This window comes from Erinaceus europaeus, chromosome 9, assembly GCF_950295315.1.
Source record: "Erinaceus europaeus chromosome 9, mEriEur2.1, whole genome shotgun sequence".
NCBI classification, from domain to species: domain Eukaryota; kingdom Metazoa; phylum Chordata; class Mammalia; order Eulipotyphla; family Erinaceidae; genus Erinaceus; species Erinaceus europaeus.
The window spans coordinates 104,258,127-104,281,237 of NC_080170.1; the positions used below are offsets into that span (position 1 = coordinate 104,258,127).

Here is a 23,111-nt window from a genome sequence, read left to right on the forward strand (position 1 = left end):
TAGGATAAGAGGAGTACAACTCCACACAATTCCCACCACCAGAACTCCGTATCCCATCCCATTCCCTCCCCTGATAGCTTTCCTGTTCTTTAACCCTCTGGGAGTATGGACCCAAGGTCATTGTGGGATGCAGAAGGTGGAAGGTCTGGCTTCTGTAATTGCTTCCCCGCTGAACATGGGCGTTGACAGATTAATCCATACTCCCAGCCCCCCTCAGGCTCCTTTTTAAAAAATCTTTTTTATTATATTTATTTCTTGGATAGAGACAGCCAGAAATCGAGAAGGAAAGGGGAGATAGAAAAGGAAAGAGAATGAGAGAGACCTGCAACACTGCTTTACCTCGCAAAGTTTTCTCCCTGTGGGAGAGTACCAGGGGCTCAAACCCAGGTCATTGCACAATGTAACATGTGAGTTCAACCGGGTGTGCCACCACCCAGCAGCCCCTAAGGCTTGCTTCTTTCTTTCTTTCTCTCTTTCTCCCTTCCTTCCTTCTTTCCTTCCTTCCTTCCTTCCTTCCTTCCTTTCTTTCTTTCTTTTTGCCTCCAGGGCTATTGCTGGAGCTTGGTACCTGCACCACGAATCCACTGCTCCTGGAGGCATTTTTTTCACCTTTTGTTGCTCTTATTGTTTTATCATTGTTGTGGTTATTACTATCGTTGCTGCTGTCGTTGTTGCATAGGACGGAGAGAAATGGAGAGGGGAGGGGAAGACAGAGAGGGGGAGAGAAAGATAGACACCTGCAGACCTGCTTCACCACCTGTGAAGGGACTCCCCAGCAGGTGGAGAGCCAGGGGGCTCGAACCAGGATCCTTATGCCAGTCCCTTTGCTTTGTGCCATTTGCGCTTAACCCACTGCGCTACCGCCCAACTCCCCCTAACGCTCTTTCTATCACGGCTGCCAGTCCCCGTCCCCACCCCAAGTTCTAAGTCCTGCTGTCATCCTTTCTTTGTTGGCTCCCATCCAACTCACTTGGTCACCAGCTTCTTCTGCTCTGGTAAGCACTCACTCTCTGACTTTGCTGCCACCCCTATAACCCCCATCTCTCTGGTGACTTCTGCAAGCTCCTCCTGGTGATCTTGGCTCAGAGTGACACTGGCTCTGTCCCAGGAGGCTCCCGTCTCCAGCCCCACAGCCCGAAGCACTCTAGACCAGCTCTTCAGATCTCTTGGGTGTCCCCCTCCCTCATTGCCCCTCAGCGGGGCCCTGGCTGCCTGTGGAACATTCACTTGGCATCTCACACTTTCCCTGTTCAAGAGGGAATTAATTCCATGTTTCCAGCCCACCCTTCTCATCCAGTCTCAGTGGATAACAGCAGTATCTGTGTAGCTTGTCAAGGCCCCTTGCTGCAAGCTCATGCTGGCTGCATCTGTTGAAGACACTTATCAGTGCTTCTTTGTGTGTGTATTATTTATTATTAGATAAAGACAGAAAGTAAAAGGGGAAGGGGAGTCAGAGAGGGAAAGAGACAAAGAGACACCTGCAGCCCTGCTTCACCACTCGTGAAGCTTTCCTCCTGCAGGTGAGGACTAGGGGCCTGAACCTGCAACCTTGCACACTGTAATATGTACGCTTAACCAGGTGTACCACCACCTGGCTCCTCAGTGCTTCTCTCTTTTTTAAAAATTTTTTAATCTTTACTTATTTAGATAGAGACAGCCAGAAATGCAGAGGGAAGAGGGTGACAGAAAGGGAAAGAGACAGAGAGACACCTGCAGCCCTGCTTCATCACTCTCAAGGCTTCCCCCCTGCAGGTGGGGACCCGGGGATCAAACCTGGGTCCCTGTGCAGTGTAACACGTGCGCTCAAACAGGTGCGCCACCACCCGGCCCCTATCAGTACTTCTCTTAAAGTAGACCCAGAATTCCCTAATGGTTTGCCTCTCCATTCCTGTTCTTGTGGCACCTCCTCTGTTTGCAGTGAGTAACCCAGAGAATCTCTTACAAAAGTAAATCACACAGAGAGACAGCGCCACTGACAGGGCACCTGCCTTCCCTTTTGTTTCTCCCTAGAGTTTGATCCCAGGCAGCATATGGGAGCACCATGGACAGCACCAAAGGGACCTTATGGGTAGTGGACTGGTGCTTTCATCTCTTTTAAAGATTTACTTTTATTCATTTTGTGTGAAATAGTGGTTGATGTGACAGAGAGAGGGATGTCAGAGCAGCACTCTGACACGTGCAGCACCAGAGGTCAAACTGGGATCTCCAGGCAGCCTAATCCTGTGCTCTCCCAACTGAGCTGCTTCCCAACCTGCTTCTCTCGCCCTCTCTGAGTACACAGAATTAAAGAACTGGACCAGGAGTGCCAGCCGCCTGGGGAGGATCTGAGTGGCTGCAGGTAGGGTAGTTTGATGCTGTTTTCTAGTTCTGTGTCACCCGGTCTGGCTTTTCCCAAACACCTTGCAGGCAAGCAGCAGTGCCACCAGGCTGCCGGGCGATGGGCAGACGAGCGTTGGGGACATGTCCCTGCAGGAGCCTCCGTCATACCCTCCAGTTCAGGTCATCCAGGCACATGTGACTTCCAGCAGTGACTCGGAAGCCTCCTCCATCAGCTCAGACCTCGAGGTACATGTTCTTGCTTGTAGGCACATGTGGCAGGTGCACTGCGGCCTCATTGGGCATGGCCTGGGTGGCCTCTGTGGTTCTTGCCGTGCTGCTTTCTGTCTGTGTACTAACCTCACACCTGCTCAGTCACACCTGTGGGGCTCCTGTGGCTAGCCTTGGAGCGTCCCCGCTCCTGTGTCACTCTGAGAGAGGTCTCCACGGCCAGACTAGTCAGAGACACTGCGGACTGTAGCAGGGGCTCAGAGACTCACTCACACCTTCAACTCTTAGAAATGCAGATATGTGAACAACATACTTTTTCTTTCTTAGCTCTTTTTACCAGAGCGTTGCGCGGCTCTGGTTGATGGTCGGTGCAGTGGACTGAATCTGGGACCTCTGCGACCTCAGGTATAAAGTCTGCTGCATAATTGCTACACATGCTGTCTCTCCAGACAATACATCTTTTTCTTTTAAGTCACTGGGGCTCCACCACTTGTAGTTAACTTTTTCAGAGAGAGAGAGAGAGAGAGAATAACACGGGTGCTTCCTCTAATGCAGTGGGGACAAGGGTCATATGCATGGCAAAGCTGTCATTTTATCCAGTGAGCCACTTCCCAATACTTTGTTTGTTTGTTTGCTACCAGAGTTATTGTTGGGGCTTAGTGCCTGTGTGACAAATCCACTGCCCCAGTGGTCATCCCCCCCTTTTCTTTCTTACTTTAGTTGACAAAGACAGGGAGAAATTGTGAGGAGGAGGGAAGAAGGAGGGAGAGAATAAGTGAGAGGGCAGGGGTAGATAGCATAATGGTTTTTCAAACAGACTCTCATGCCTGAGGTTCCAAAGTCCCAGGTTCAATCCCCTGCACCACCATAAGGCAGAGCTAAGCAGTGTTCTGGTAGGAGAGAGAAAACAAAGAGAGTAAGAGAAAAAAATAGACACCTGCAGTACTGTTTCACCACTCACGAAGCTTCCACCTTGCCCCTCACTGCAGGTGGGGACTGGGGCTTGAACCTTGGTTCTCACACCTTGTAGCTGTACAGTTATAATCAGGGCTGGGGAAACAGCATAGTAGTTATGCAAAAAGGCTCTCATGCCTAAGGCACCAAAGGTCCCAGGTTAAATTCCCAGCACCACCACAAGCTGAACAGTGCTCTGGTATAAAGAAAGAAAGAGAAAGGAAGGAAGAAAGGAAGGAAGGAATATATACATATATATATGTGTGTGTGTGTGTGTGTGTGTGTATTAGAAGAAGTAAAAGTCGACTTTAGAATCCATTTTTTCCCATCTTATGTAGTGCTGGGGATCAAACCCAGGGCCTCAAGCATGCGCCACATACACTCTGCCACTGAGCTACCTCCTGAGAAAAAGAGAACCACCACCCAGGCACTTCCACTAGTTTTGTTTTTGTTGCTCTCTTTCAGTACCTAGGGCCTCATGCAGGGAAAACCTGTATACTCCACTGGGCCACCACCCTGGCCCAGCACCACCTCTCTCACCTCTCTCTCTTTCCCTCTCTCTCTCTCTCTCTCTCTGGAAAGGCACTTGTCCCCAAGTGTTAGAGGAAGGAGCTGAACGAGTTGCTCTGAAGGCCCATTCAAGTCCCACCATCTGCAGTGTATGTTCACGGTGACCTGTTGGATAGTATGCCAGCTCCCCCTGGCTTCTGCTTAACCATATGCCTATATAGGGATAGATTTAATCCCATTCAAAGCTTTGGTCTATTTACATAAATCACTTTTACATTTACATAAAGCACCACACTCCCTCCAGGGCATTGGTGGTTTAGTGGTAGAATTCTCACCTGCTCCACCCCCTCTCCTTGTCACACCCTGATCCTCTCCTTGTCACACCCTGATCTTCCACCAGTCACTTTTCGCTCCACCCTCTCTATATCACATCCTGTTTCCACCCTACTTGGAGAGTATAAAAACAGCTGCTCTTCTGATTAAAGACACTTGGAAATTGCTTTCCGGCTCCGAGAGTTCCAGAGTATATCTCCTGCAAAGTTAGTGCGGCACGAGTTCCTGATCCCTCTCCCACGCAGCAGCCTAGATCGACTCCAGTTGAGTTCTCTCCAACCCAGAGAGCACTAGCTCGGGAAGAAGTACCCTCAGGCTATCCCGGCATCTGGCACCCGGAACAGGGACACATAAGCAGCAGATTTACAAGAAGACATCCTAGATAAGTACACACCTTTTGGGTATCTGCAATATTGTGTTAAGGCACTGTGATTTTTTTTCTTTCTTATTGTTTTCCTGAGATCTCTCCACCATGGAAAATCTTTTCCAAATTCTGCATTCTTTTTCCAGTATACAATTTTTATATATCTGGGACATTTTTCTCAGGGCTGCACCTTATATCCTGTTGATCATCATAGCAGCTTTTAAGGGATATATAGGGAACCTCTCAAAAGACTTAAGGACCTAGAGGCTGAGGTCCAAGAGATAAAGGAAGTGATCATAGAACTTAACCAGCACCTTAAAAACAAGAAGAAGCAAAGGCCTGTCGTGATCCTGACCCACCCTAATTCCTCTGCATCTTGCCCTGAGGCCCCTATTTTGGCATACACGTGTCCAAATTCCCCTTTGGACTCCACAGCCACTTCTTCGGCCACCCCCATTTTGGCAGACACGTGTCCGGAACCTCCTGCTGCCTCCACAGCTGCTTCTTCGCTCACCCCCGTTTTGACAGACACATGTCCGAATTCTCCTGTAGCCTCCAAAACCACTTCTTCGGCCGCTTGTCCAGAAGCTTCCACTTCGGTGACTCCTCCTACCGCTACACACTTATCAGAGCAAGTCCACACATTTCTGGTCAATGTTGCCCCCAGTAGACAAAAACCTCAGGCCTGGTATCCATATTCTGCCACAGACCTGAAGGAACTATGCCAGGATATCAAGGATGACGGCGTTCATGCCCCATGGACCAGGTCCATTTTACGAGGCCTTCTTCAGAACCTTAATATCCCCCCAAGATTGGAGGGATGTAACTCGCGCTACGCTCCCAGGCCCCCTCTTCCTGCAGTGGGAGGCGTTCTTTCGCGACAAATGTTTACAACAATCAAGGAAAAATATTCAAAATCAGCCAGAGGGGAATTTTGATGCATTGTTTGGAACAGGCCAATTAGAAACAGGGATTCAACAGGCGGAAGCCAAGTTTCCACCAGGGTATTTTAATCAGGTACGCCTGTGTGCATTAAAAGCATGGGAGCGATTAACACCACCCATGGGAGCGGCCTCAGCCCCCATTCTCTCCCTTCAACAAGAACCTGATGAATCCCTCGCTAAATTCATTGCCAGGGTCCAGTCGAGTTTGGAAAGGAAGATTTATAATCCTGACTCTCGTTTTCTCCTACTGCGATCCATAGTCTGGGATGGAATGCTTCCGCATTTTCGACACTCTTAAAAACGAACACCCAGATACTTGGATTATAGCTACACAGGATCTCAGATCAAGCTCTTTTCAAGGACCTATGTTACAGGCCTATGCAGCTACCTTACATAAGCAAAAAGGGGCTTGCTTTCAGTGCGGTCACCAAGGGCATTGGCGTAACCAATGTCCAGAAAATAGACCGCGACCCCACCTCCAGTCAGGGCAACCCTGCCTCCAGTCAGGGGAACCCCGCCTCCAGACAGGGAATCAGAGACCATGAATGCCTTGTCCCAGATGCCAGAAAGGATTTCACTGGAGGAGAGATTGTTGGTCAAGGTTCCATAGGAACGGCACGCCTCTGCCAAATGTAAACAGGGATTTAAACTAGGTGTGGGGCTTCCCTTAGCCCCGCCCCCAAGAGGGAAGGAAGCAGGTCGCCCGCTTGGTGCTGTGCCCTTCTTCCACAAACAGAAGCCCAGCTTGGGACCCAATCCATCGCTACACCCACCTTGCCAAGTAACAATAACAGAGGGTGAGCAGAAGGAGGAACCCCTGGTATGTGGGAACTTCCAGCATAGAAATAACCAGCTGGAGCAAGAGAACAGCTCAAATTTGGAGCCTGAAATTTTATGGACCACCCCTGTTTTAGAAAGGGGTCACCCAACTATGACAGTAAAGATTGGTAATATTCCTTTTAAGTGTTTGATTGACACGGGAGCAGATAAGATAATCTTAAGACAAGCAGCGGTTCCCCAGAGTTGGGAACTCCTCCCAGGACCATGCTTACATGGTGTTGGAGGATTGACTCAGGCATTCCGCACACAAGATTCCCTTGTGTGGGAAGATCCAGAAGGGACTACCGGACGCTTTCAGCCTTTAATAGCTGATATAAGCACCAATTTATTGGGAAGAGACTTGCTGGAATCTTTAGATGTAGTGATATCCTCAGACACCTCTGCAGGACACCACACTCACTCCTGTGAGACTGCTAGACCCAACCAGCACCCCCAATACTAACTGCCACTGTTCGTAACAGAACTCCCCACTTAGATTGGCTTTCTAATGAGCCTGTCTGGGTGGAACAGTGGCCTTTGCCTAGGGAGAAGCTAGAAATTTTAAAAGAACTCGTCCAAGAGCAGTTATCTTTGGGACACATCTGTCATTCTCGGAGCCCATGGAATACTCCAGTCTTTGTGATTAAAAAGCGATCAGGAAAATGCCGCCTCCTCCAAGATCTTCGTGCAGTTAATAAAACCATGCAGGTTTGGGGCTCCCCCCAAAGGGGTTTGCCTCTTGCTTCTGCGATTCCCACAGGAATTCCAATCATAGCTATTGATATAAAGGATTGTTTTTTCTCTATTCCCTTACACCCACAAGATTGTAAACGTTTTGCTTTCTCTGTTCCTTCTATTAATAATGCCAGCCCTGCTGATCGATTTGAATGGGTGGTACTGCCCCAGGGCATGGCTAATAGTCCTACTATTTGTCAAGAGGCTGTTAAATCTGCCCTTTTTCCATATATTCATAAGGGCCTTAAGGTTTTTCATTATATGGATGATGTGTCAATATGGGGAGAATTAGATACAGATCTCTCCACCCTACATGATTTTCTAATCCCTGCCTTAAAGAGAAGTGGACTTAATGTAGCTCCTGAGAAAATACAGCTAATTCCTCCAATATCTTTCTTAGGCTCAGAGATTTCCCTAACGCAGATTCGTCCTTTAAAACCTTGTGTTACTTTTCCTTCTAATCTCACTCTTGCTTCTTTACAAAGTTTTCTTGGAAATTTGAATTGGCTTAGGCAGTATCTTTATCTGCCTACGAGCTGCCTGCAACCACTGTTCGATCTGTTAAAAGGAAACAAACAGCCCTCCTCAAAGTGTATGTTAACCCCCGAAGCCTCCTTGGCACTGGAAAAAGTTAACCAGGCTCTCCAGGTCATGCACCTCGTTCGGTTCTCCCCCTCCTCTCCAGTAAATCTTCTAATCTTTAATTCCGCCCCCACGGTAGTGGGGACATTGTGGCAGAAACATGGCGTTTTCGAATGGCTTCATACGCCAGTAGGCGGAGCTCCAAGACTCCTTACCGAGATTGATGCCTTAGCATTTATGGTTCGCCAAGGAAGAAACAGATCGGTTCAGATCTTAGGAAGGGAACCAGATTCAATCATTCTTCCCTTTTCTCTCACAGATACAGAATGGCTCATATGCCACCATTCTCGTTTTGCCATAAGTTTAATGGGTTTTCTAGGACAATTAGATAATCATTTTCCCTCTAATAATTTGATAGCTTCTTTACCTCTGTTGCCTCTACTAGTACCTAAACTTTTCTCTCGAGATCCCATCCCCTCTGCTCCTACAGTGTTCACTGATGGTGGAAAAAAGGGAGCTGCTGCCCTTATATATTATCCAGACCAGCAATACCCCAAACCTCTCTTTACTGAACTTCCTGATAATTCCCCTCAGTACAAAGAACTTTATGCTGTTTTCCTTGCATTAAAAGCTGTACCAGAATCCTTCAACCTTTTTTCTGACAGTGTGTATACTGTTAACTTACTTCCATGGCTTGCTCGATCTTATGTAAGAATTGATGACAACCCACTTTCTCCTCTTTTAATTCAAATTGCCTCTATGCTCTGTTCTCGAACCCAACCACTGTATGTTCAACACCTACGTTCCTACAGCCCTCTTCCTGGTCCCCTGTCCGAAGGGAATGCTGCAGCCGACCACCTTGCCTCCACAGGAATTCTCCTAGCCTCTGTCTCTAATCCTGCTGACTTTCATTCCCTAACCCATGTTAATCTTAAAGGTCTTCGAGCTTGATTTCCTGATATTCCTCTGCCACAGTTAAAACATATTCTTGCTACATGTTCCTCCTGTGCAGGTCTAATCAAAACACCTGCTATTCAAACTCTGGGGGTTAATCCTCGAGGTTTAAAAGCCAACGCTCTTTGGCAAATTGATGTTACCCACATACCCAACTTTGGCAAACAAAAATATGTGTTCGTCTCAATTGATACCTTCTCTAAGTTTATGTGAGCTACAGCTCAGACTGGAGAAAACTCAAAAAAGCTTATAAGCCATATGCTCTCCTGTTTTGTTGTAATGGGCTTACATATTCAACTTCAAACGGATAATGGACCTGCTTTTACCAGCAAACAATTTAAACATTTTTGTTCCCTCTGGAACATTACTCATACTACAGGCATTCCGTATAATCCACAGGGACAAGGCATTGTTGAGAGGGCCCATCAAACTCTTAAGGCTCAATTAAATAAAGAAAAAGGGGAAATGTACCCCCCAATATCCAGTTGGCAAAAGCCTTAACTACATTAAATCTCTTTAATATTTACAAAAACTCAGACCAACCTCCTATTATTTTTCATTGGCAAACACCACCCACCCTCCCAGCTATTAAAGTCAAATGGAAAGACCCACTTGATAAAATTTAGAAAGGACCTGACCCCCTGTTGACTATGGGGAGGGGTTTCGCATGCATTTTTCCACAAAATTACTCCAAGGCTGTTTGGGTTCCTGCCCGCCATGTCCGGCAATACCCACATGATGGCACTGATATCCCTGAAGAACAAGAAACACTGGCTGCAAGAGGACTGGCTGCAGGATGCACCCCAGGATCCATAATACAGCATGGCAGAATAAAAAAAAAATCAGATTCACAGAACTCTACCCCCCCCCCGAATGTCTTATGCTATGACTGGCCAGTTGTGTTTTGTGAGTGAGTGAGTGAAAAAAAAATTGAGTGAGTTGAGTGACGAAAATTTTTGTACGACCCATTGTGCTCAGAGTACTCTGAAAGTTAACTGACTTTATATAAAATGGCTGGACGCAGCCATGGTTTCTGGAGACGTCCAGAAACAGTCCAAAAATTGTTCATTCCCCTTTTTGATTTCTTTTTTAAGTCTTGATATAAATATGAAATGTTTAGTCTTAAACTGTGTGAGTAAAGATGGTTCAACTATGACAGTAGATCTAAATTCGCATTTGAAATGATATGTCTTATTTACAAGTTTTTCTCCTCCTGTGTGTTATAAACTATATGTTTAATATGCGTGTTTCAAGTTTGATAAACATTAACTTAACGGTTAAATTGTAACTTCGAAGCTACATTCTTACGAGAATAGGTAAAATCAATTCATTAAAGTAACTGAGTGTTTAAGGTAAAACTCTAAATATTCAATGTGACAATTCATCATCTCCTAAGTTAAAATACAAATCCTCTATACAGGACATTTTTGGAGGGCCCCCAAAAATGTCCTGTAAGCTATCTTGTGAAAATTAATCCACAACAAATTTGGCATCAATCTGATATTGTAAATATACCAAAAAAAAAAAAAATGTCACTAAAATGTGTTAACTCTAGTAACCTGAGTTTGCTTAAAAACCCAATGTAAAAATAGTTAAGAATCAATATATGTGACTTAAATTTGGTATGAAATTTTTGCTATATAGAGACTGCTACATGAGGTCACATAAGATGGCCTTTACACGAAATTATAAAGATACCTAAACCAATTATAATCATTGAGTTATCAATTGTAGTAAACTTCTAATTTGTTATAAAGTTTTTTCATAAGTAATTGACTACAGCTATGACAAGCCTTCACATAAAGAAGCATCTGCTCATATAGAATCCCCAGAAATCCATCTTGGACCCCTGACCTCTGACATCACCCACAATTACAGCCATCCCCTGAAACCGATGATGTGACCTGACACGATCTGGAGAACCTGATTCACAGACTCCAAAGGACAAGACTTTCCTACTGCCTTTCTCTCAGCCATCGGTGTCTGCTCTTCCTGCTTCTGTTTCGCCCATCATGTTTTGGCGGTTCCAGGTCACTCTCTACAGAGAAGAAAAGTTCCAGTGGCTGTCCTCCTCCATCAAGATAGACGTGTGGCATTTATTTCCTGGCCGTTGACATTGGACTGATGTTTCTATAGAACTTGCTGGACACTCCCTTTATACTGCTGGACTTCTTGAAGAATGACTGTAGCAGTTCATAAAACTTTCCGCCAGCTGACTCGGGATTTTGCAATGCCAGATCACCCCTCTAGCCCCTCAGCTTATCAGGCCCCCACTCCTCCACCCATCAGGCTCACTCTGTCTCTTGCTACTCTTACTTATCCCTCCCTGTCTTGTGCTAGTTCTTTTTGAAGACACTTACACGCTATAATTTGCTTTCTTCCCAACAGGTTTCTGTTCACCCCTACACTGCTATTCCCCTGACAGAGATGAAGCCTTTTACAGACATTGACCCAGTTATATATGGCCATTAAGTAAGAGGGAGATGTTGGGGAATTGTGAGGATATGGTTGAGCTTGGAAGGGCTTGAGCCTGAGGGGTGTGTCAATCCTGTTAGTCTCTCTCTCTACGGAGAGGTTGAGCAAGGAGGGACAGTAGAACCCCAAAAAGTGTGCCTCTTATCAGTCTCCCTGCCTCACAAAGTGCCCCACACTCCTGATACTATGGCAAATAGTTAAAAAGAAAGGGGGAGATGTTGGATAGTATGCCAGCTCCCCCTGGCTTCTGCTTAACCATATGCCTATAAAGGGATAGATTTAATCCCATTCAAAGCTTTGGTCTATTTACATAAATCACTTTTACATTTACATAAAGCACCACACTCCCTCCAGGGCATTGGTGGTTTAGTGGTAGAATTCTCACCTGCTCCACCCCCTCTCCTTGTCACACCCTGATCCTCTCCTTGTCACACCCTGATCTTCCACCAGTCACTTTTCACTCCACCCTCTCTATATCACATCCTGTTTCCACCCTACTTGGAGAGTATAAAAACAGCTGCTCTTCTGATTAAAGACACTTGGAAATTGCTTTCCGGCTCCGAGAGTTCCAGAGTATATCTCCTGCAAAGTTAGTGCGGCACGAGTTCCTGATCCCTCTCCCACGCAGCAGCCTAGATCGGCTCCAGTTGAGTTCTCTCCAACCCAGAGAGCACTAGCTCGGGAAGAAGTACCCTCAGGCTATCCCGGCAGTGACCCTGTTTTCCTTGGTGGCTGTAACAAAGGAAGGGACAAAGGAAAAGTCAGCACCAGCCCTGAGGATCTACAGGGCACCTCCTAACCTTAGGAGTATGGAAAACATGCCTCTAGGAATGGGGGGAAGTGAAATACTGCATGCTGTGCTTCATGCAGGGGGTGGAGCCGCGATCCTAAGATAGTTTCTTTGTTTTGTTTTGTTCTGTTTGCCTAAAGGTTATTGCTGGGGCTCAGTGCCTACACCATGCCTGGTGCCTCCACTGCTCCTGGAGGTTTCTTTTTTCCCCTTTTGTTGCCCTTTTTTTTTTAATCATTGTTGTAGTTATTGTTGTTACTGATGTTGTTGTTGTGCATAGGGCGGAGAGAAATGGAAAGAATTGGGGAAGACAGAGGGGAAGAGAAAGATAGACACCTTCAGACCTGCTTCATCTCCTGTGAAACGACCCCCTTGCAGGTGAGGAGCTGGGGGCTTGAACCGGGATCCTTATGACGGTGCTTGAGCCCATGCCAAGTGAGCCTAATCCTCTGCACTACTGCCCAACCCCCTTGGTTTTTTTTTTAAGGACTTATTTATCCATTTATTAATGAAAGAACCAGAACATTATTCTGGTATATTCAGTGCCAGGGACTAAACTTGTAAGTTGGGCATTCAGCCTGCTGCCTCGCTTCTCAGGTTGTGTTTCTCAGGAAGTTTCAGAACATATGAACCAGTGTAGTCTGGGAGAGGACTTTGTGGATAAAGAATTGGGTTCTTATACATGAGGTTCTGAGTTCAATCCCTGGCAGCACATGTACCAGGATGATATCTGATTCTCTTTCGCTCTCCTCCTGTCTCTCTCATTAATAAATAAATAGAATATTAAAAGAGAATATGTGGGCCAGGGAGATAGCTCCACATTAGAACACAGGGCTTTTATGCCTGAAGCCCCAGGAGCCCCAAGTTCAATCCCTGGCACCACCAGATGCCAGAGCTGAGTGGTATTCTGTTCTTTCTCACTCCAGAAATAAATAAACACTTCTAGAAGAAGAGAAACAAATTTCATGGAGGGCAGAGGGAAATATTTTGATTCCTGAGGCTCTGAAGTCCTAGGTTCATTTCTCCTTCCACCCCCATAAGCCAGAATTGAGCAGTGCTCTAGTAAAAATAAACAAACAAACAAATAAATAAACTGATTGATTGACTGATTAATAAAAGGCTATATGAAAAGGGCCCAGATGGTAGTGCCTCCTGGCAGAGCACCGATCCAACAATGTGCAAGGACTCAGGTTCAAGCCCCTGGTCTCTTTCTGCAAGGGCAAAGCTTCATAAGTTGTGGAGCAGTGTTGCAGGTGTCTCTTTTTCTCTATCTCTTTTAATCATCTTTGTTTATTGAATAGAGACAATCAGAAATCGAGAGGGTAAGAGGAAATAGGGAGAAAGAAAAAGAGACACCTGCAGCATTGCCTCACCACTCACAAAGCTTTCCCCACTGTAACATGTGCTTTCAACTATGTGTACCACCACCACCCAGCCTCTCCCTTCTCTCTCCCCTCCTATCTTCCCCTTCCTCCTCATGCTCTGTTTCTATCCAAAATAAATAAATAAAATTAAAATATTTAAAAAATTTAAAATTATATGTGAAATACTCTATATATTTAGGGAGAAAATAACATTTGCATGATTTGATTTTATGTGTGTGTTTTCATTCTGCACAGCAACTGCTCATAGATGTTCTCGTTTGTAATGTCTTTGAAGAAATATACAATAAGCACACTTTGCTCTTGAAACAGGAAAAAGACTATCCAGTGATATTTCTTCGTCTTTAGGGGGTGGGGATGGGAGTGACTTAGTTGATTGAGTTTAATGATAATACGCGATAGAGACATGAATACCATTGGTTCTTAGAACTTAAAAAAGAGTCCTGACAACTATGTCCACTAGGGGGCACTGTTCTTACATTTTTAGGTTACCCATGATGCAGAACATTGAGAGAGGGAATTTCAATTCAAGCCACTTGTCTACTTGACTTTAAAAAGAAACTTTTGGGGAGGCCAGGCAGTGGTGCACCTGGTTGAGGGCACATGTTACAATGTCAAGGACCCAGGTTCAGTCTCTCAGTCCCCACCTGCCAGAGGGAAGCTTTATAGATGCTAAGGTGGTTCTTCAGTTTTCTCTCTCCTTTTGTTTGTCTCTCCAATAAATAAAGTTAATAAGTGAAATGATTTAAAAAAAAAATAACAAGTAGGGGCCGGGCTCAACCACACCTGGTTGAGTGTACATGTTACAATGCACAAGGACCCGGGTTCGAGCCCCCAGTCCCCACCTGCAAGGGGAAAGTTTTGCAAGTGGTAAACAGTGTTGCAGGTGTCGTCTCTCTTCCTCTCTATCACCCCTTCCCTCTCAATTTCTAGCTGTCTCTATCCAATAAATAAATAAAGATTAACAACAACAACAAAAATACAGGGGAGTCAGACGGTAACGCAGCAGGTTAAGTGCAGGTGGCACCAAGCGCAAGGACCAGTGTAAGGAACCCGGTTGAGCCCCCGGCTCCCCACCTGCAGGGGAGTCGCTTCACAGGCGGTGAAGCAGGTCTGCAGGTGTCTGTCTTTCTCTCCCGCTCTGTCTTCCCCTCCTCTCTCCATTTCTCTCTGTCCTATCCAACAACAACAATAACTACAATAAAACAACAAGGGCAACAAAAGGGAATAAATATATATATTTTTAAAAAGGACAAAGCCACTAAAAAAATCAAATAAATAAAAAGTAAGCTTTTTATCTTGGATTTTTGTTGTTGTGCCGAGACATCATCACTCTGCATTGACTGTTTCAGCTAGAGAGAAACAGAGAGAGAAAGGAAAAGATGTCCTAGCCCGTCAGCTTCCTCTAGCATGGTGGAGGCTAGGCTCAAGCCTGGTTCCTGTGAGTGAGAAAGCAGGTGCACTATCCAGGTGAGCTGTCTTGCTGCCCCAAGAGTGATTTCAGATTGAGAGGAGAGTTGCAAGGGTGTTCAGCCAGCTCTACTCTGTTAGTATCTTATATAACCTGGCTGCATTTGTTCAACTGATGCTGAGAATTTAGTTCTATGAATTAACCACAGACTTTATTTTGATTTCTCCCATTTTTTAATTTTTTTATTTATTAAAAAAAGGAGACATTAACAAAACCATAGGATAAGAGGGGTACAACTCCCCACAATTCCCACTGCCAGAACTCCATAGTCCATTCCCTCCCCTGATAGCTTTCCTATTCTTTAACCCTCTGGGAGTATGGACCCAAGATCATTGTGGGATGCAGAAGGTGGAAGGTCTGGCTTCTGTAATTGCTTCCCCGCTGAACATGGGCATTGACAGGTCGATCCATACTCCCAGCCTGCCTCTCTCTTTCCCTAGTAGGGTGGGTGTCTGGGGAAGTGGAGCTCCAGGACACATTGGTGGGGTCATCTGTCCAGGGAAGTCTGGTCGGCATCATACTGGCATCTAGAACTTGGTGGCTGAAAAGATTTCTCCCATTTCCTATGACTGTTCTCACTGTATTACAGAGTATGTACCATCCAGTAGAACACACAGCACTTAGTAACTCTCTTGACACATATCTTGTTAGCCACCGACTTTTGTTTTTCCACCCTTGTTTTTATTTTAACAAACATCTTTACTTTCTTCTTTAAAAAAAAAAATCTTTACTTTCTAAAGAAATGTGAAGATTGGTATTTTTCCTTTATTTTTTTTTTTTTAGGTAAAATAATGGCATTGTGCTTAGGATTGTTTTAAAATGTTCTTACTTATGAGATATATACTTAAGCAATTATTGGTTATTTTCTTTAAAATGCGTAAGCAATTTTTTAAAAAGTGGAGAACTTGAACAAATAAAACAGATGTATACATTAGATTATTCTTTAACTGTGTGTTTGGTTGACAAGAGTACAGTTGAAACATTGATTTTTTTTTTTTAATTATGAGAAAGAAAGGAGGAGGAGATAATCAGAGCATCACTCTGTCACATGCAATGCCAGAGATTGAACTCAGGACCTCATGCTTCAGAATCCAGTGTTTTACCTACTGCACCACCTCCCGGGCCCCTTAGACATTATGTAAGATGGAGATTTTAAAGAATTTAACAATAGAGGCTTTGTTGAAATATGATACCAATGCCAAAGTCTGTAGGCTGCTCAAACTGGCGGTTTTCTAGCTGAACAGACGTCTGCAGATCAGTTTAACCAGCGGATTCATTACTCCATGTCAGAAACAGACCCCCAGGCCTCCTTGCGTGAGGTGCCACAGGAATGGGAGCAGTCGCCAAGCCGCCTTTCAGAAATCTGAATCAGGCATATTTGAGGCTTGGGGTGGAACCAACTATGCAGTAAAGGCTGATTAAAAATGAATCTTGGCTGGTAGCAAATGCCCCCCCCCATCGTCAAGGTGGGGATTTTATTTGCATTTCCCTTTCTTCGTTTTATGGGTTTGAAATTGACTCATCTCTCAGCTGTGTGGCCTATAAATGGAAATTTTATTATAATTATTCCTAATGATCATTTCTAATAATAGTAATTTTTAAATCTGTGCAGATTGTAATTTTTCCAAGGACCTACAGCCCTTCGTAATTACCACAATTATCCCACTGATCATGGAGCTAATTTGTAACCCCTGGGAGCTGCTGTCTCTCTGCTCACTGCAGTCAGCCATTGCTCTCTTTCACCCCAGGCCCTGGAGAATAGCGCCTTCCTCCCCGTTGTCCGGGTTCACAGGGGCTGGCGGTGGACTCTGCTCTGTGCTTGTGGCAAAAATCTAGCCAACACTTGTTTCTGTCTTTTCCTTCTGCAGCAGAAGTATTGGGATACCCTAAACTCGGAGCAGGTATGGACAGTCTTTATTCTATATTCTCTGTTCCAGAAAGGACTTCCTGTTTCTGTCAGACCCTCCCTTGCATGGCTGGGGCCCACGCCCAATTCCTCTAGAGAAAAAGAAAGAAGAAAAGAAAACCCAAGAAGCTAGTATGAGGATCAGGGAGTTTTCCTGCCCCACTCCCACCCCCGCCCCCACTCCCACTTAGGAGGACTCACATGAGTCCAAGGAAGAAAGGTGGTTTGCAACATGGTTTCTGTGAACCTAAAAAAAGCGCAGGTTACTAAGGGAGTGGTGCCAGGTGTGGCTACAGTGGTTGTTGCGGTAAACATTCTCCCACACTCTAAGCCTGAGGCCCCGGAAGTTAGCTGGCTGCTGTCTCCTGCCCCACCTGCTTCCAGGAGATCTGTCCATGAGCACATGCTGATGACAGCTGCTGTGTCTGTGAAGATGTTTCCAGACAGGAGAGCAGGTCGTCTTTACTCAGATTTTCTCTGTGCCTCTGAATTCCAGCCCAAGTTTTTGCTACTTAGGATGAAGCTTTAAAACACACAGTTCTGGGGATTCAGAAGACGTTCAAGAAGTTTTTGAAAGCTTCAACCACATCAGAGAGTTTGCCTGATCAGACTGTCAGGCTGTTTGTTCTGTTTGCTGGCAACTGAACTGGTTCATGGGTAGACAGAATAACACTGTATAAAAAGTATGTATGTTTAAGAGAGAACTCCAGATCATCACTGGCATATGCAATGCTGGGAGTTGAACTCAGGACCTCATACTTCTGAGTCCAGTACAGTACCTGTTGTGCCATCTTCCAGACTGCCAGAATAACTTGTAAGCAATGTTCAGTGCTTGATCAGTGGTTGTGAAACATGAAGTCTTCTTTGGGTCACTCGAGGACCTTGTTAAAATGTCATATTGTATTAATAGGTCTCAACCTGTAGGTAGGATCTAGGTGGTTCCCAGTACCAGCTTTCACTCTCTCTATTTTTTTGTTTTGGTTTTGTTTTGTTTTTTGAAGAGGGGCATCCTGGGTGAGAGCACTTCCTGAGAAGTGTAAGCTACAATCAGGCCTTTGCTTGTAAACAGTATCTTCCAAGAGCTGACTGTGCATACTTGGAGAAGGGAGAGACCCTATTTCCAACACTGGCAGGTGGGCCTGGGAGGCTGGAGGGCCAGGGAGCTCCTTGACTTACAATCTTTGATGATATCAGAAAGGAATTTGATGAGAGTTATCTCTCCAAATCCGAAACAGCAAGATAGCACTAGAAGCTAGACTAGGCATCAGGCGGTCTTTGGGAAGTGCCATTGCTCATAATCATCAAAGGATAGAATTCAGTTGTTTCTGGTAAATCACTGGTAGAATCGGGCTTTTTCTTTTTCTGTCTGAAAAAGCTGTGGTTTTTGTTTTTTAACTCATATGATATGGGCATGATCTCTCAGTGACTCAGGGAGCTCTAAAGAGGCTACCCAGGACCTCTAAGGACTCAAGCGTTGGCTTCAACTTGAATTTCAGCACCTGGTAGATGGCTTTTGTCAACATCTGTGCCTGGTCATATTTTCTTGCCCAAATAGATCTTCTGTCCTGAAATGACATACCCTATATGGATTTTGCTTGTTGTTGCCTGAGATTTTGGTACTGTCAAATTTGACTTTGTAACTCAGAATCATCAGCTATAGAAATAAATAAACAAACAAACAAAAATGGAAGACATTGTATTACCTCATTGTAGTTCCAACACCTCCACTTAGACATAGCGATACTGACGCCCAAAGAAGAAAAGGCATATTTGTGGCAAAAAGAGGGCTTGAGCGCAATCCCTAACTGCTTCTGTGACTGAACTTACTGAGGATGCCCTTGTTCTTGGCCAATATGCAGAGTTCTCTCTCATCATATTCAAACAAGTCTGTGCAAACAGCTTCACTACTGCCTATATGTCCACTTTACCCCCCCCCCCAGCCTTTCATTACTATAATTATCAATTTCCCATACTTAGGTGGGGGAGATAACATGATGGTTATTCAAAAAGACTTTCATGCCTGAGGTTCTGAGGCCCCAGGTTCAATCCCCTGCACCACCATAAACCAGAGCTAAGCAGTGCTCTGGTAAAAGTAAATCAAATAAATAAAGTTCCCATACTTGTCTGAGTGAGGGTGGTGAAATACTTAATGGCAGTGACCTCTACTTGGGAGTTGGTTTGAGTGTTTGGTCTTTACAGATCTGCGCAGCCTGTAATCTAGAGGAAGAGGGCAAGAGTTGCTGAGTGCCATGCTCCTTGGGAGCTCACCCTCTACCTAAAGACTAGACAGATGCCCAGAGAAAGGGCAGGGCCGCCTATGCTTAGCAGCGGATGAGAGTGGAGGAAGGGCTCAAAGACTATCAGGAGACGCTTCTGAAAGAGTAGGCACTTGCCTGATCCATAAAGGATGGGTTGAGTGTCTGGTCTGTTCCAGGAATGAATTAAATATGGAGACGGGGTGGGGGAAGGGTGATTGTATGAATGGAAGGATCTGTTCCACAAGGTATCTTGTATGTGTCTTTTCTCTACAGTGGGATCCTGAAGATGTAAATCTTGAAAGGAACATAGACAGTCTGGAGATACCCAGATCCCAACTGCACAGCTGTTTTAGGAGACCAATGAATGAACTTGACCTCTGATAACTAACACCTTCTGGAGCTCATCGGCCCAGAGGCCAAGGTCAAGCGTGACATCAACTTCTGGTGACACCAATAGCAAAATGTAGGTTTCTGCAGAGGCTGCCCATGACACTGAAGAATTGTCACTAAACTTGGCCAGTCTGCATCATTGCTCAGGTGGAATGAAGATGTTGGGTCCCATGACTGGCCCTGGAAATGCCCAAGGTTTGTTCTGAAGACTGAATGTTTGTGCACCAACCACTTTTGCTTTGAAATATGAACTTCTGGCCAGGGGTAGATAGCATAATGGTTATGCAAAGAGATTCTCATGCCTGAGGCTCCAAAGTCCCAGATTCAGTCCTTGAACCACCATAAACCAGAGCTGAGCAGTGCTCTGGGAAGGAAGGAAGGAAGGAAGGAAGGAAGGAAGGAAGGAAGGAAGGAAGGAAGGAAGGAAAAGAAAAAGAATGAAAGAACTGGGCGATGGCACACCAGATTAAATGCACGTAATACCAACTGCAAGGATCCCAATTGGAGCCCCCGACACCCCACCTGCAGGAGGGTCGCTCCACAGGTAGTGAAGCAGGTCTGCAGGTATCTCTCTCTCTCCCTCTCTATGTTTCCACTCCTCTCTCTATTTCTCTCTGTCCTAGCCAATAAAATGGAAAGGGTGGTCTCCAGGAGCAGTGGATTCATAGTGCCAGCCAAAGCTGCAGTGATAACCCTGGAGGCAAGAGAGAGAGAGAGAGAAAAAAAAAAAAAAAAAACCCACCAAATTCAGAGCTAAATTAACTTCCTGATGACTTCAATGCAGTGGTCCTAAGTATGGCCATCAAAATGAGATTTACAGAGGAGGGCTGCAACAAAGTCAGAGAAATACAAACTTCCATCTAAAGACACTGCACTGTCTTGTCCCTTTCCCTTTAGATTAAACAATGCTTTTGACAGTCTGCTCGACGCTACAGGACTGAGTTCATCTAACAGAGAGCTTATGCATTTGTCTCTCAGTAGAACATCATTTTCCACAGGATCTGGTTAAAGCCAGGTGGAAAAGGAAGGCCCATGTGCTGGGTGTATGGGACACGATCCAAGGTATCCACAGGTCCTGGCCCCTGGTCTCAGCCACCCACTTTAAAGTTTCTGCTGCAAGTTAGGGAAAGGACTGCTGGATCAACCTTGTATGTGCAAGCTGCCAGGACTGCGAGGGAAAGCACAGCAAGTGCTCCAGGTACCAGGACTTGCTCCAGCCTGGCAGTGAGGAACACTGTCTGCTTCAGGAGATAAAAGCATGCAAGAGGCTGAGAGGCAGGGCAAGAGGTGTTCAGTCCAAGCACAGGAATCCCATTCTGCTGTTACTGTGATGCTGTCACAATGTGAGAGTGGACAGGTGGAATGGGAATGGGACTCAGAGAAGCACTGGAGCGAATAAATGGTGATTGAGTGGACTGTGGAGTATCTCACTGTGGAGCACAGAGCTGTATCTGAGCCCCAGCACGGCCTTAGAAGTCTGCTGTGAGGGGAACTGGATGCCAGGAGATTAGGCTCTGCCTGACTGGCCCCTGGCAGCCTCTGTGCCTCAGCTACAGTAGCCCAGCTTCTCTGAAGGGGCAGTGCCAGTCAGCAGCGAGAAGAAGAGGGGCCTCAGGGAAGCAAGTTGTTCTGCAGGTCACTGCAGAAACCCTAGTCGTGAGTGCCCTTCGATCCAGACATGAACTTAAAGTCATTCTGTTTGTTCCCTTAGACCAAATGCTTTCATCTCTGGGTATCTTGCAATGGAGTCAATAACTAAAGTCAGTTCGTTTCATCTTGTGACTTTAGCCACTGACTAATGCACTGTATTAAAAAAAAAAAGATTATTTGGGGGCCAGGCGGTGGTGCAACTGGTTAAGCACACACATTGCAGTACACAAGGACCCTGGTTCAAGCCCCTGGGCCTCACCAGTAGGGGAAAATCTTCACAGGTGGTGAAGCAGGGCTGCAGGTATCTCTCTGTCTCTTTCTCTCTCTACCTCCTCTTCCTGTCTGTTTCTCTCTGTCTCTATCCAATAATAAACAAATAAAATATAATTTTTAATATTATTTCATTTAAAAATATTTTATATAATTTTTAATTAATTTATTGGATAGAGACAGACAGAAATTGAGAGGGGAAGAGGAGATAGGGAGAGAAAGAGAGACACCCACAGCACTGCCTCACGGCTCATGAAGCCTTCCCCTGCAGGTGGAAACTGGGGGCTTGAACCTGTGTCCTTGAGCAATGTAACATGCACTTAACTGGGTGTGCCATGGCTTGGACCCCTGATTTATTTATTTTAACGAGATCAGGAGAGAAAGAAGTCACAGCACCATTCCAGCATATGTAGTATACTGTATCGGGGATTGAACCTCACACCTACAAGTCCTGTGTACCCTTTCCACTGATCAAGCTCCCCAGCCACTGAAGCTGTAGTTTAAGAAATAGTTATGTAAATGGGGTGGGGTTGGGGCTCCAGCAGATGCAGCCAAAGAAGTGGTACAAGAAGGGTGAAAACTAATCAAAGGAGGGCTCTCCTGGGGCCAGAATGGGGGCTGCCCTATAAGTCTGAGAAGGTATAAGGTGGTGGCTGTAGGCTTGAAGACCCCACCAAAGGCTGGCAAGGTAGCTCATGTGGGAAGTTGCCTGCTCAGCCCAAGTTCAAATCCAGTTCCAGTCTCACGGGGGGGAGGGAGAGAAGAAGAAGAAACCATGAAAAGGAACCACACTGTGGCAACTATGGACCTGCTGCTTAATTCTGTTGCCGACTGGTAGCCTTGCATGATGTTACCTGGAAACATGGGAGATGTGGGAAGGTGAGTGGCTGGCACACCTCACATAAGCCACAACCAACTGGTGATGGGTTTTTTCCCCCCTGTGGCTGAGATACCACTACCCTGGGCTGACTTTTTCAGATAGCGATAGAGGGAGAGAAGGAAAAACACCACAGCACCAAAGCTTCCCCCGGTGAGACTGGAACTGGATTTGAACTTGGGTTGAGCAGGCAACTTCCGACATGAGCTACCTTGCCAGCCTTTGGTGGGGTCTTTAACCCTACAGCCACCACCTTACAGGAAGCAGAAACGCAGTCATAGGCACAGTGTGAACACAGGAGCATGTTTAATCTGAGTGGTATCAGCAGGGCAGAAGACACGGGGGTAGGATGACACCCCTGGAGTTTGGCTTTAACATATGCCCCTTCTCTCAAAAGGAGCTGCTTGTATTTCCTGGCTTAACAAACTGGTGGGACCTTTACGGACATGGCCATTCACTCAAGAACACCAAATGATCAGGCTGGCTTTGAGCTGCATAAATTTCTTCAGCCCCACAGGTGGTCTGCATCCCCAGGTCTAAGTGCCCTAGTTTCTTCCTTTACAACCCAGTCCCTAGCATTGTATTTTGAGCTTGTCTAAAGCTGAATCCCAAGGTTCTTCATCCAGAATGAACTACACTAAACCTGGTGGGAATGTTACTGTTGAGAAGCTCTGTAACTCTGGAGCTTTTGTGAGCCCCAAACTGTTCTAGAGGGGGCTGGGTGGCGGCGGCACACCTGGTTAAGTGCACAAGGACCTAGGTTGAAGCCCCCGGCTCCCACCTGCAGGGGGAAAGCTTAGAATGGTGAAGCAGGGCTGCAGATATCTTTTGACTCTCCTTCTCTATCACCCTCTTCCCTCTCAATTTCTGACTCTCTATTCAATAAATGAAAAGGAAAAA

The 23,111-nt window shown here is 45.7% G+C and overlaps 1 protein-coding gene across 1 annotated transcript in view; it reads left to right on the forward strand.

The window, feature by feature from the left end:
• Positions 1-20,128, forward strand: part of TMEM44 (transmembrane protein 44) — a 36,943-nt gene extending 16,815 nt beyond the window's left edge. Inside the window, 3 exon segments of the mRNA XM_016185691.2 lie at positions 2,407-2,565; positions 16,729-16,761; positions 19,298-20,128. Coding sequence (XP_016041177.1) covers positions 2,407-2,565; positions 16,729-16,761; positions 19,298-19,405 — 300 coding nt within the window. The 3' untranslated portion in view covers positions 19,406-20,128.
• The last annotated feature ends 2,983 nt before the right edge of the window (positions 20,129-23,111 follow it).